The 14,687-nt window shown below is 32.6% G+C and overlaps 1 protein-coding gene across 1 annotated transcript in view; it reads left to right on the forward strand.

Moving 5' to 3' along the window:
- Positions 1-5,527, forward strand: part of cmtm4 (CKLF-like MARVEL transmembrane domain containing 4) — a 127,762-nt gene extending 122,235 nt beyond the window's left edge. The window contains exon 4 of the mRNA XM_028809628.2: positions 4,232-5,527. Within this exon, the coding sequence (XP_028665461.1) occupies positions 4,232-4,408 (177 nt within the window). The 3' untranslated portion in view covers positions 4,409-5,527. The remainder of the gene's footprint in view (positions 1-4,231) is intronic.
- The last annotated feature ends 9,160 nt before the right edge of the window (positions 5,528-14,687 follow it).

Consider the following 14,687-nt stretch of genomic DNA (forward strand, 5'->3'; position numbering starts at 1 on the left):
GTTATCATAATTAGAGTGAGCGTGTAAATCACATTAGGTTTCTATAGTGGTTGACCCATTTAGTGTTGATCAGCGAATTTGGCCAAAGCATTATTCACAGTGAATTTGCTGTGTTCTTGTTTGCTCTTGTTCGTTGAATTTGCTGATAATTTGGACAGTTTAGGAGATGTTTTTTCCCCAGTGTCCTATAATGCTTTGCAAGGCCAATTGTTTTTTCTGTATTACGGACCTCTTTGAGCTGATGCGGCCAGAAAAGGCTGCAGCTCTCCCATGATCCTTAGGTGGATTAAATGGGTTTGAGAATATTGTGTTGTGTTTATCTGTGTTAGACATTATGTGTGTACACATTGGTAACTTATTTTGTGATTATTGATTTCCTCTTGCACACGATGTGATTCACAGTATGTTTAATACTTCAGAACTGCATTCTAAAAGAGCACCTCATAGAGTGTAGATGACAGATTTTAATTAGCATTTTAATACAGTTTTTGTATGTGGAAATTAGCATGAAAAACTGAAAAACAAATTGTGGAATACAGTTGTTTAAGTTTGTTGTTCTTTTATAATTGTCATTTACTTTGTTGTACAACAATCCTAATATCACATAGCAATTATGCCAGTTGTGGAATTTACAAACAAATGTAACAGAAGACTTCCTTTAGAATGCTTGGTGGCCTCCAGTTTGAGAATGTGTACATTTGCTCTTGATTACAGTGTTATGTATGGACATGTGAAATTGATTGTTGCAAAGATTAATGAATATCCAAGGAGACTGCTACCTAGTCTATGTGTAGAAGCAAAGTAAGACTTTCTCATTTATCAGATGATCATTTTGGGAAGTGGCTTTTCATGGATCATACATTTTCTTTTGTCTGTAATATAATGATAACTACTGTACTACAGTTTCATTCTTCCCCTACAGACATTAATTTCAATACCAGGGCCTGTGTGGTGGAAGTGTAAGATTAATGCTTAAGAATTGAAGATTTGTTTCATCATATTTGAAGTTTCAACAGTGATGATTTTAGTTCATCTACAGCAGCATTAGACATTGAGCTGAAAACAATGCAGATTGTAGTTCTCGTATTGCTTCTCATTTATAATAGTCTTTTATCTTGTTCAGGTTCTACTGCAGGGTATACTGATTATATTTATGTTTGACATTTGCTTATTTTATATATCAAAATTCAAAGGTAGAAAGTATAATTTACATGTCAAGACTTCCGAATATTTTGACAGCTTATAAAATTTTATGTATTTTTTTTTTGGTTTGATTGAATTTTCAAAATGCAGAATGAGTTATGTTTCTAATATTGACCCCCTTGTTCTGCTGAGCAAATGCTAACTCTAGGGAGTGTTGTTATTGGAAAGGAGGGTGCTTACTAGTCTTTTTTTCTTTTTTACCATGTTGACTATTAAGATTAGCAAAAATGTGTTCTTTGTGTCCATTTTGTACATAATTTGTATTAATCATTCATGTTCATATTATTTTTACATATAGAATGTATAGTTGATTCAGTTCAAAGAGTATTTATACCCCTTCACTTTCTGCACACAGTGTGGATTAATTTAATTTTATATGGATACATTTTTGCCAATCAGTCTTCGTTTAGTAACCCATAATGGCAAAGTGAAAACGTATTCAGAAAGGTTAGCTGCAAAGAGCACCCTCATAGCATGATGCAGCCCACTGTGCCTTACTGTAGGGATGATATTAGGCATGTAATCAGCATTGCCAGACTTAATGCTTGGAGTTCTGTCCAGAGACTTCAATTTTTACCTCATCAGACCAAGGCATCTTCTTTCTCATGCTGTCAGTCCTTTGAATTTCATTTGACAAAGCATGAGTTAGAACCAATGCCCTTCTTGTCTGGTTACTCTAGGAACAGTTTTCATTGTTCCAATCTGTTCTTCTGGGAACACCTAAAATGTATGCCAGGGATAATCAAAAGTATGACAAGATTTACAATTTTGCAATTGGCAAACATGAAAAAAAAATGTTTAGTGCAAATAATTCTGAACAAAAAAACGTTATTGAAAATGTATTCATAGGTTGTTGCTTGTGCCATTAGTTTCTCTTTTTAGTGGTTTGTTTAAAAAAAAAAAAAGTTGTTTTTTTTTATAGGTGTTTGGCTTCTTGGTTACAATAGTGTATACCTTCAACACATTTTTGGCGGTTAAATAGCCGGAGGAAAAATGTAGGGCAATCAAGTGAATATACACGTGCCAGGACAGAGTCTCGGGGTGAGGTGGAATCCAGACCAGAGATTCAACGACTAGAAGCCTGAAAATGGAAAAGAACAATAACACATCGGTCCTAAACACCTAAAATTTTAGAAATGGTGTTTTACCCTTGCCCTGAACAGTGCCTCACCACAGTTTGATTGTGGATGTCTACAGAGAGTTCTGTGGACTTCATGGCTTGATTTTTTGTTTTGACATGCAGTGTGCATTGTTGGATCTTATATACACAGGATGTGTGGCTTTCTGAGTTTTGTCAAATTGATTCAGTTGGTCACAGGTTGACTCCAGTCAAATTCTAGACACATCTCAAGGAATTAAAGCAAATAGGATGCACCTGAGTACAATTTGGAGTACCACAGTAAAGGGTCTGAATATTTAAATAAATGAGAGATTTCAGTTTTTTTATTTTTAATAAATTTGGAAACCTTTCTGAAAACATGCTTTCACTTTATCATTATTGGTTATTGAGTGTATACTGATAACAAAACTCACATTTATCAATTTAAAGTCCACAACTATGTACCAGGACAGTCTCTCTGGGTGATGTGGAATCTAGACCATAAGTAGCCTGAAAGTAGAAATGAAAAAAAACTTTAACAACATTTTTCCATCTTTCTATAACAGTGTGAAAAATGTAAAAAATTTCTTATATTTATTAGATTTAAATATTTTCATTTTAAACCTCCAGAAAGAAACATGTTTATGCCAACCCATTAGGAGCAAGGATACATTTCATGAGTTAGATAAATTTAGATATAGAGTCATGCTGAAAAAGAGAGGATTATAGAATCATTGTGGCTATAAATGTAATACAGAGGATATTAAAACTAATAGAAAATAAACATATATTCTCACCACATATATTGGAATTGCATTTGTTAAAATACGGTTCTGCTGTGATTAACACTGGTGCCTCACAAGCCCAGAACTGTGGGCTCCAGCCTGGCCTCTTACTGCGTGAAGTTTACACAATCTGTCATTGTTGTTGTGTTTTTTTCTCTACAGGTGTTCCGGTTTTAAAACCACATCCCATACAAGTAAAATTGATTGCAACTTGTACCCTGCAGCAGACCAGTGTCATTTGTAGAGTTAGTGCCTGATTTGCATGCAAAGCTTTAGGAGATCAGCATTGTGGGACACAAGAGCTTAATTGAGAAATATAAGTTCAGAAATGTACAGGTGGATAAATCATTTGTTTTTCTTTATTCTTACATTTCCAGTTTCTATACTAATAATATACTCAGCCATTTAACTTGAATGTACATATTCTGCTTTTATCTAAAGCTACTGCATTGTTTCTCTTTTCAGGTAGGGCCCAACAATTTCTGGTGTATAGCAGTGTTGTTCTTGTCAGTAGTACAGATAAATAGACATAATTTAACATATGAAACAGAGACTTGAAACCTGAAGAACCCTGCATTAGGATTAGAATGTGCATATTGTTCTGTGTTGTCAAACATGGACATACTTTTCAGACCTTCTTTTCTGCTACATTTTGTGAAAATGTATTCAGTTGTCATTAGTACCTATACCAGGAACAGCTTCATGCCAGTTCTTAAAGTTTCTTGATTATATCTAGCAGCTTGATATTGAAACATGTATTGAGTACAGATTTTAATTAAAAAGTGAAAGTCTTAATAATTTGAAATTAAGCTGGAGAAAAACAGAGAATTTTCCTGGTGACCATAGAATAAAAATGTGTTTGCATTGATGGGAACAAAGAGAAAAACATTTATGTACTGCAATTATGGCCATTTTTTTCCTAACCTGTGTTCTTCAAAAATGTATATGCCAGGGATATTCAAAAGTATGACAAGATCTACAATTTTGCAATTGGCAAAAATGAAAAAAAAAATGTTTAGTGCAAATAATTCTGAACAAAAAAGTCTAAACGTTATTGAAAATGTATTCATAGGTTGTTGCTTGTGCCAGTAGTTTCTCTTTTTAGTGGTTTGTTTAAAAATATTTTTTTTTTTTTTTTTTATAGGTGTTTGGCTTCTTGGTTACAATAGTGTATGCCTTCAACACATTTTTGGCAGTAAAGAAATGGCAGTTGAATAGCCGGAGGATGAATGTAGGGCAATCAAGTGAATATACACGTGCCAGGACAGAGTCTCGGGGTGAGGTGGAATCCAGACCAGAGATTCAACGACTAGAAGCCTGAAAATTGAAAATAACAATAACACATCGGTCCACCTTTCTCCTCATCATCTTCAATGATCCTTTGGAAAGCTGGAGATCATTCTTAGTATTTAAAAAAAAAAAAATCCTAAAATTTCAAACTTGTATAGCTACAAAATCAATAAGGATTTTTCTCAAAAAATATTTCATACTTTTGCTATGGTGCATTTTTTAATTTATTACCTTTTTATCATATATCTTGTTTATAGTTTGAATAAGAGCACCTGGGAATAAAAAACAAATCAATTTTTTATTTTTATCTTTTATATTTTGTATGGAAGGAAAACAAAAAAGTGGTAGTTGAAGACCTGCAAGAGAAAATAGGAAAATTCACCACTTATTTGATCCAGTGGTAGTTGAGAGCCTGAATTTAACATCTTTGTTTCTCTCTACAATCATTAGAAAATATGAAGCATACAATTCTGTGGTTGCTGAGACAACAATTTCAGACATGCTGCTTGTATGCTATTTTCTGGTTATGTTGTATTAAACTTTAAATTTTTGCCTTAAATCTGTTGGCATTAAGGGATTAATTAATTTGAGGCACATTTAAAAAAAAACATAAAATACAGCAGGAAGATGCATCTGTCTGTACAGACATGCCTAAAAACTTGTTTGTAATTAATTATTCTCTTTTCATTATCATTCTTTAACAAGTACTGGGAAATCGGACTTTACAGCTGTTACCAGTGAGAGAGAAATCGGATACAAAATCTTTCTGAAAGCTGTATCAGGTGACAAATTGGATGTAAGCAATGTAGAAGACTGCTGATTGGAAGGATAATGAGGCAGAATTGAAAAATAATGTGTTTTTTGTGTCCAGCCTTAGCAATATGTTCTTTAAAAGTATTATGAAGAACCCCCAAAATATGTATTGTTAAATCATATTTATTGTGAAAGTAACATTCAAGATGATCTGGAGGTTTTGTGTGTGCATATTGTAGGAGAAAAGGATTGTAAATATTGGGTTATGTCAGAACTGGGAGTGGTATCATTAAAAAAAAAAAAAAAAAACTAACTGAATGTAAATCCAGTTGTTTTCAAAAATTGGTGTCAGCAGTTCTTACTTAGGCATACTATACAGCCAGTTGCTTTTTTTTTTTTTTTTAATTATATATATATATATATATATATATATATATATATATATATATATATATATATATATATATATATATATATATATATATATATATAAAATACAGCATTGATTTAATGTGAGGCAACCCCTACTGCATCATTTAAAGTACAGCTGTCTTCTTGAGCAAAGGCTCATTATTGTGACTAGAAATCTTTGTATAGTTTATATGGGTTTGTTTGTTTTATACTTCAATGAGGAAAAAATTTAATAAGAACTTAGACAATCTTATGAAAAGGATCTGATTACAGTATACATATATTACTGACTTTATACTATCATTTTTTTGTATTGTGAATTTTAAAAGGCATATTTTAGTGAGAATATTATGTGATACATTACACTAATTATTAATGGGTATCAGGTTAGGCTCCAATGTGTTATAGTATTGATAAATGATAATAATGCATAACCTATTTTTGAACGTTTATAGGATCAGATGGGCAATTTTGATTTTTCTAACTATGAATTTTGAATTCTCTGTCTTGTTAAATATTGGAAATGTTTTCCTTCCACTTCCCCATACACATGCTGTTTAGGTAAATTGGCATTTCCAGTTGTGTGAGTGTAATTATGGATTTGTGTGCGTGTGGGTCTGTGTGCCTCTAAGTGTATATATGCATTTGTGTGGGTTCAGCAATTGACTGGCATTCTGTTTCAGTCTCTTTCCTACATTTTGCTGCTCACTGTTGTCAAGTTAGGTATTGACCTTCCATAACCTTGAATTGGATTTAGTGGGTCTGAGAATGTTATATTAATATGTGAAGGCAATAGTGCCTTTTCCCACCACTCACAAAAAAAATGTTATTGCATTATTACACGAAAGTAAATTTGCATTATTTTGCAAAGGCATTGTGTTGTTTCTCAATAATTGTGTGTTTTTTGCAATAATTATTGTGTTATTATTAATCGGCCCAGTTTAGGGTCATAGGGAGACAGTGATTATCACAACAGCACTGAGTGTAAGGGAAGAAGCAACCTGCTGCTGCTGGTAACACATGTGGAGGGAAAGGTTAAGAACGTACTAGTCTGTAATCATCTGACAATAACTAAACATACATTTAATTTTAATCATATTAAAGTTTAGTGTTGTTTTAAAAAAGTCAGAATGTCAGAGCTGTCATTCCTGACTCACTGTGCCAGGGCCTGCATGGGGTTTGCAGCTGTACATGTCAGTTGTTTGTATTCTGCATGGGTTCTTAACTGCTCTTCATTTGTACTCCCAATTTTTAATAGCCACAGTAAGCAAGATCTTTGAATACTTGAAATGAGTCAGGAATACTTCTCAGTTAACAAAAAAGTTTTTAGTCCTTCATGTGCTGTGAAGTAAGTAACACCTGTTTCCTTACCCATCAACCTCAACCCATGAACATTCAAGGTGTGAACATTAGACGCTGTGCCACCAGATTCAACTATGTCAAAATATCTATAGTAAATAGATAGATAAAAACTAAACAAATTGTTATCTATAGATTTATGTTAGTGGTTTGTACTTAGCTCATTAATTTCTGCTTGGCTGTACAATTGTGCACTGCAAACCACAGACAAGTGTGGTGTTCACCATAGTTGCTTCTTGCCTTACAGTCAGTGCTGCTGTGTTAATCTCTGGCTCCCTGTGACACTAAACTGGGCTGATTAAATTTATCCTTGAAGATACTCAATATATATCTATGATGTTTATTCAGTTCTTGTCACTTGTTCGTATGCTATGCACATCATTAATTTATCCATCACTAGTTGTCACAGGACGTCCAGAGCATATGTGTGCACAAAAATACCGACCTTACCAAGTAATATTTTTTGCATAATACCACAGTACTTTTGCAAAATAATGAAAATTTTTGGATGGCATAAATAAACTTCAATAGACATACTCATAATACACTGTTAAGAAAGCATCCTTTTGCCTGCCTATACCAATGTAGATACTTCGTTTACAAATGTTGGGAAGTCTCCAGCAGGAATTATGTAATTTTCTGTTACTATAACAGGTTTTTAAGCATTTTGTCTACAATTACTATATATACCAGTTTAAATTAAGAAATTATTAGATGATTGTGAATAATAGTGGATAATTAATGGTTAATTACATTTAATAATGACACTGGAATGATTTCACATTAAGATGTTATTCAAAGATAAATGTATCTAAATGAAGGAAAAATAATTTCATATTTACAAGTTAAGTAGGTATTTACTAAGATTACTTGATATGCTTATTTTATTACCTGTTGCTTTCACTACAGTATCTCTGCAGTGGTCCTTTTGACTTCTTGTTTTAAAAGCAAATACAATTAACCATCTGCCCATGATCAGTGAATTTAGATGTATTTTCCTCTATGCTAATGAAATTAGTTTAGGAAAAGTCAGCATCTTTCATTTTCTTGACTGGTGACTATTTGGTGAAAAGATATCCTATGTTTTCCCACATTATTAATTTGTGTGATGAACATAGATAATTAGTATAGTACGATTTTGAATGAACAGTAGTCTGTTATGTGTGCAGGTATGTATGTATTGTTTGCCTGAACATGCTCTTGTTATCACTCACAAAATTTATTAGTTGCTAAATTTGTATAGCATATTTAGTTCATTCATTATATTGGTAGAGTAGCCAGAATACAAGTAATAAGGCCAGTTAGAAGAAAGGACAGTGCAAAATAAATGTACAGTCTTAGTTTCTGTTGTTTTAATTCCAGACACATGATAATCCTCATTAATTTAATGCAACATCTACTGTGTTAATCTTGTGTTCAGCATATTAGTTCAGCTCATTTTCATTTTAAATATGAGCGATCAGTGACACATTTACTGTTTCATGTTTCAGTTAGAGTATACAAATACACCTTTTGTGGTTGGTGGATCAAAGTATTGTTCAGATATAATTACTTATTATTAGAATACTAACAAATAAATGGTAATTAATAGCACTAACATGACTAATATTGAGGTTTGACAATTTCTAATCAGTTTGACTGTTTGCTGAGGTAAGCGTTTCTTCACCCAGGGTGCCTTACTTTTAAGACTGTAGCACTGTACATGTTGGTACTGAATTCCTCAGTAATATATTTTAATGTAACTTTTGTTATTTAATAAATATTGTCATTTAATTTTTACGTTTAAATAAGGATTGTATTCTTTTTTTTATTTGTAGTTTCAATATGTGATTAATCAAACTGTTAAAACACAGCACTCTTTAAGAAGGTATTTGCATTTTTGTCTGGGTTTGTTTTATTTTAAATCACTGAATTACATTCTTGTTTGTAGTCCTGCAGTTTTTGTAACATGTATATACAACAAATAGATGGGTTTTTTTTGTGTTTTACTGTGCAGTCAGTGTATAACATATGATACTAATTGCAAAATTTTTATGTGCATTAGATTTTAGGCTTTTTTTAACATTCCAAGCAGCGTACTGACAGAGAAATCAATGTGTTCTTAGCACTGGTAATATTGGTATTTAATTGCTAATGCACACTTTGATATTGAACAGTATCACAGTATCAAAGAAATTACGCCGTATATGTTTTGTACTTATGACTACAGCCTTTTTTCCATTTTAGTTGATATTTTGCTTTGTTTACTATTTAACCCTTATAAAGCAAAAACAGTCCTAGTTGTTGTTTTCTCATGATTTCTTTAAAAAATAAACTTGCAGTTGATGTTTTTTATTATTAAAAGGCTTTGTGTATTTGAAAGGGAAAAAAAACACAGGCATTCATTAAATTGCTGGCTTAATGGCAGCTGGGTAGTTTTCATAACTTTGAATGTCATGGAATAGGAAAAGAGGTAACCAGTTAAGCCACAAATATTTATGAAGACCATATTGAGTAAACGGTTTTTTAATATGTATATATTTGGAATGATGACCAAACGATTACTGAAGAATGCACCATCACAATCATCTTTGACTTCCTGGTAAGGGTTTCTTCAGCAAAGTTGTGTAGATAGAAACCAGATCTAATAATTCACCTTCTGTATACTTTATTTATATTTAATTGATTTTCATTATTTTTCTGAATTTAAGCCATCTGATATCTACCCATGCAGGCAGAGTCAGACTTGGCTTAGTGTAGGGAGATCCCAAATACTGGTTGTGTAAAAGTCACAGCTGGTACCATTTTACAAGTAGGCCATATCATATCTTCTGTAGTCATAATTTAAATACAGCACAGGTAGAGAATTGGTAAAAATAAATAAATAAAATAACCACAATATGACTTAAAACCAAACATTAATGTATGCTGCCATTATGTGCAGTGACAGAAGGGCTTCAGTCATTGAAATAATAGTTCAGTTCAGCAGTTAAGTGTGTTCTAAATGTGGAGGTATTAGAACACAGAAACAGTTGAACCCTTTCCTAGATAAGATACAATACACTTATATGAAAAAATAAATACATGAAATGTTTTTTCTTTTTTAACATATATGTACAGCTTCAATATTTGATCTTGATTAAAACTACCTTTAGATAAAGGTTATGCAATTGATAATAAAAAAAAGAAAAATTGACTTCAATAATTTATTTAACAGAACATGAACAGATAACGCCATTTACATCTTCAGAAAAATTATATACATCCTTGGCTATAATAGATATTTTTGCCAACCTCATTGAAGGCATTTCCTGTAACTGTCTACCAATTCTGACTATTGACTGGAAGTAAATTTTCTCACTCCTCCATTTAGAATTCTTTCAGTGGTGTGATGTTTAATATAGTTTTTTTTTTTTTTTTTCATGCAAATTCCATTTCAAATCCCCCCACAACAACTCAGTGGGTTTCAGATCCAGGCTTTGACTTTCAGCCACTCTTTGGAGAATTTACTGGTATGTTTAAGGTTATTATTGTATTGCAAGGTGTGGATTTAGTTGAACTTCAGTCTTTTGACAGATGGTGTCACATTATCCTAATAGTAGATTTGTGTAATTTAACATATCAGCAGTCACAAAAAAAACTACCTATTGTTGAAATTCTGGGGTTCTGAGAGATTTCTTTGAGCATCTTGTGTTCTGCATTCAGGTCAAATTAGCTGTGGCAATCTGGCCAGGACAAATTGCCAGTTGTTTGGGAACATCTGTACTTGTAGATGATCTTACGGACAGTGGAATGGTTGATAAGTATTGCCAATTGTTTAGAGATCTTTTTTTTCAGAGACTTGTATGATCCATCAGAATTAGAAGTCAAGATGAAAGTAAAAAATTGAGGTGTGATCATGGACTCATCCATGAATTCTGATCACATCTCACCAGCTTTAGCACCATTGTATTGAGACCAAGCTGACACATTTTTCAAAACTCCTAAAAACCCATGTGTTTAATATGCATTTTTACAGCAGTATTTTAGTTGTACTCTTAGTTGACTTTACTTGCATTGAATTATTTTATTCTTCATGTACTTGCAGTCATTATTATTTTACACAATTCTCTGCTTTCTCTCCTGCACCACCACCACCTGATCAAGGCACTATGAGTCTCTTGTGATGCTTGAATGAAGGTGGTTATTCCTGATGTCCTTTAAATAATCCACTGCAACAAATACTCTATAAAGAAGCCTAAAAACAATAATGAACTACTTAAGAATGTTTATGTTGGGTAGAATGCCTAGATATGGATTGATGATTTTTTGGCCTTGGAACCCCTACAGATTTTTTTTTTGTTACATTTTTCTGTCCTTCACAGCCATCTGATCTTATCAGACTCATTTTTAGTGACTTTAAAAATGATACTGTTTATAAATTCTCTTCTGTTAATAGATCGTTCTCAATCTGTTTTATGTAAGAGCATATTGATTATTTTTTGTGATGTATTATTATAATCTAATTTTAGTTTGTTTTTATTTTCTTGTAACAATGCATTTGACAGCTTGTAAAGCATTTTTATACTTTTGTGTATGAAAATGTGTCATGGAAATAAATGTTGTTGTTGTTGTTGTTATAACCTTCTTTCTGAAGGCCTCAGAGTGTTCTTATGATCATAACTCATACTTCAGCAACAACAAGCAAACCAAGCTAAATGTCTGAGGTTTCTAATCATTTGTACCTGATCTGGTGCACTTGATTTTAATTTTAGGTGTTTGAGGTAACGATAATATAGGGATGCACTTAAATTTTTTTCAGCAACCTGTAATTATTTTTCCACTGATTTTGCTGCTGATTATGTAGCATTTATGTAACTAAAATTCAAAACTGAACTGTTTTAAACTCATCTGCCTGCTATACGTGGAGAGACAGTTATGAGTTATACCTCTACACATATGCCCTCAATTACAGAAGTGCCGGATAGCTACACTACACTGTGTAACAATGCACATATTGGAAAAGAAGAAAGTAACTTCAAATTGGATAAAGTGAGTTCTTCAGCATCTCCATTATGAATTTTTCATATGCAGACATCATTTTAGTGAATTGTGTGGTTATTTGCGGGATTCTTTATGCCTGTATTCAATTAGATAACAACATGGTAGTAAAAAAAAAAAAAAAATTGTTCCAAGTCTGTTATCAGGATTTAATAAATTGTGCATCTCAAATGCATTTTATTCTCTCTGCCGTTTTTTTATTGTTTAAAATATTACAGATTTATTAAAGTTATGTTTTAAAATTATTTTGAATATTTTACCTTGTTTAATCTGTGATATTGGGTATTGATTGTATTTTTTTTAGAACTTTAAGTGCATTATTGGATGATGTTCTTAAAGTATATGAAGAAGCATATTTTGTAATCCAAAAAAATTGTGAATGTAGTTTTTTGAAAAAAAATGGTGCCTTTTTGTGTTTTGAAGGATCAAAAAGTCTGAATTTTTGGCTTTTCTTAATTCAGCTGTCTTGAAGTTCTTGTTTGAAAGCTTTGATTCCTATATTTTTATCTGTAGATGTTTATGTGTATACTATTTTAACACATATAACTTGTCATTTATACTTTTTTTAAGTATACAGTATCATCATTCTTCAATAAATTTTGTGTCTGCATAATATTAATTTTTCTTCTTCTATGCAATTTGAAATTTCTAGCTGATAAAATGTAGAGAACCTGCTGACTACAACACAGTCAGTGCTTTTGGTGTTTGTGTTTAGTGGAATGCACTTTACTCCCGACTGTCCCCACTGCCTCAGTGGTACAGAGAGGTTTCTTGCTATATTGTATAACCCTGCTTGCTGAGTATTTTTGTGCTCCAGGAGTATCTTCAGCCCAAAGCCTCTTCATGTTGTTAGTGGACATTGCAGAATTTGGATATACAGTAGCTTGTAAAATGTTGCCAGGCAGCAATGGTTATAGGTTATGTTATGGGAGCTTAACTAGACCCTTTGAAAGTACATTTGATTGTTTATTATATCCCTTGTTTGAGGTGGTGTGTATTTCTTTACTGGTAATGCGATAGCTGCCATGTTCATGTGGTGTGTGGTTTAGGTAAATATTAGCCTCTGAAGTATTTCACACAAATTTGCTGATTGTGATGTAACCCTGACTTCTCCCATTTTTATACACAATAAAAATAATTAAATCACTTGGTTAAAAAAGAAATACTTCTCATTCACATTGCAGTTTTCATATGGAGTAATGCAGTGCATAACTTCTGTGTTTCCTTGGTGTGTTATTTTCACAAAAATAGCAAATCTTTAGGAAGTTATAAATGCATAGGAACTGAAGAAAGAGAAAGAGAGTAATGTCATAAGGGGTGGGAAACTCCCATAGCATGTAAATGGCACACCCCACCCAACCAACAAAGGCGCTTTATTATGAACTTGCTAGCGTAAGCAGGATATTGACATAGATGCCCCGTTTCACCAAAAATGAGAAATAAATTAAAATGTTTCTTAATTATGACTTAGTCCTTTCTAATTTGAATAAAGTATCTCAAAAATAACAGTTCTTCTGATGTCTTATGTTCAAAGATGTGTTGAAGAGTGAGGAACAGCAGTAAGACTAACTTTTCCTTTCTCTCCCTCAATGGTGTTTTCAGGATATGGTCCAGTATGGGAAAAGAGATCCAGCCACGTGATTGAAATATACAGTAATGCAAAGCCTCAAGTTAACTGATCATGAGAGCACTCATTCAGACTTGTTGATATATATTTATGTTTTGCCTCCAAAGTGGAATGCTTGATTCACAGATAGGAAATATGACCCTTAAATGGTAAATATACCATTTTTGACTTTATAAAGTTATATTTTCAAAATCCTGATTTATATTGCCATGAAAAATTACGTTAAGTGAAGCATTTTCAAAATAAATTTTAAAAAATGACCATGTGTGTATTCTTATTGTTTAAAATAGCATCTAGGGAGCATTAGTCCATAAGTGAAGACTAAAGCCACAAATCCAAAAGTCCAAAAAATGTTCGAGTATATATCTGTCTTGAGATTGCATACATATTTTAAAACAATGTATCTATGTCACATTCAGAAAAAAATGCTTTTCTCAAATTCTGCCATTTTAACACTAGAATTCCTGAAGCCTATGAAAAAAACTCATAATCCCAGCCCACCTTAAATCCCTTTGCACCTCTCCATCAGCATCTTTTGTTTTATAAATGTGTCGATCAGCACAAGCAGCAAGCACCCTGCTGTCCATTCACCTGCCTTGACTGAGCTCAGCTTGCAGGCAACAAATTCTCCATAGCTCAAGCCAAGGCTCCTTATCTACGTGTGAGATCTGGAATTGTATAAGGTAAATAATACAATATATCGTTATTTGGAATACATGCATTTCTTGTGTGTTCCGTGTCTACAAAGATCTGGGTAAGTGTAGGATGAAAGAAAATGCAAGAAATGCTGAACACATACCTAAAACAGAAACTTTTTCCATGTTATACTAATAATGACGTGAAGTGTATAATGTGTGAAAACTTTAGTCCAAATATCAAATAAACACTTACACATTTATTCAAGAATATAACCAAAGAGAAAAAATATTCAATTTACATGTGGCTGTCAATGAGTTAAAAAGTTGAGCTCAAATGTCAGTCGACAGGAGGTTTAAACACATTCTTGAATGGTGCAGTGGTAAGAACTGTTACCTTAACAACAACAAATAATTCTGAGCAGGCATCAGCCACAGCGCTGATCTTGTGAAAAGAATGGAGATAAATGCCATCAACTCAGGGAGGGAGAAACAAGTTCATTGTA

The sequence above is a fragment of the Erpetoichthys calabaricus genome, chromosome 9, assembly GCF_900747795.2.
Source record: "Erpetoichthys calabaricus chromosome 9, fErpCal1.3, whole genome shotgun sequence".
Taxonomy (NCBI): domain Eukaryota; kingdom Metazoa; phylum Chordata; class Cladistia; order Polypteriformes; family Polypteridae; genus Erpetoichthys; species Erpetoichthys calabaricus.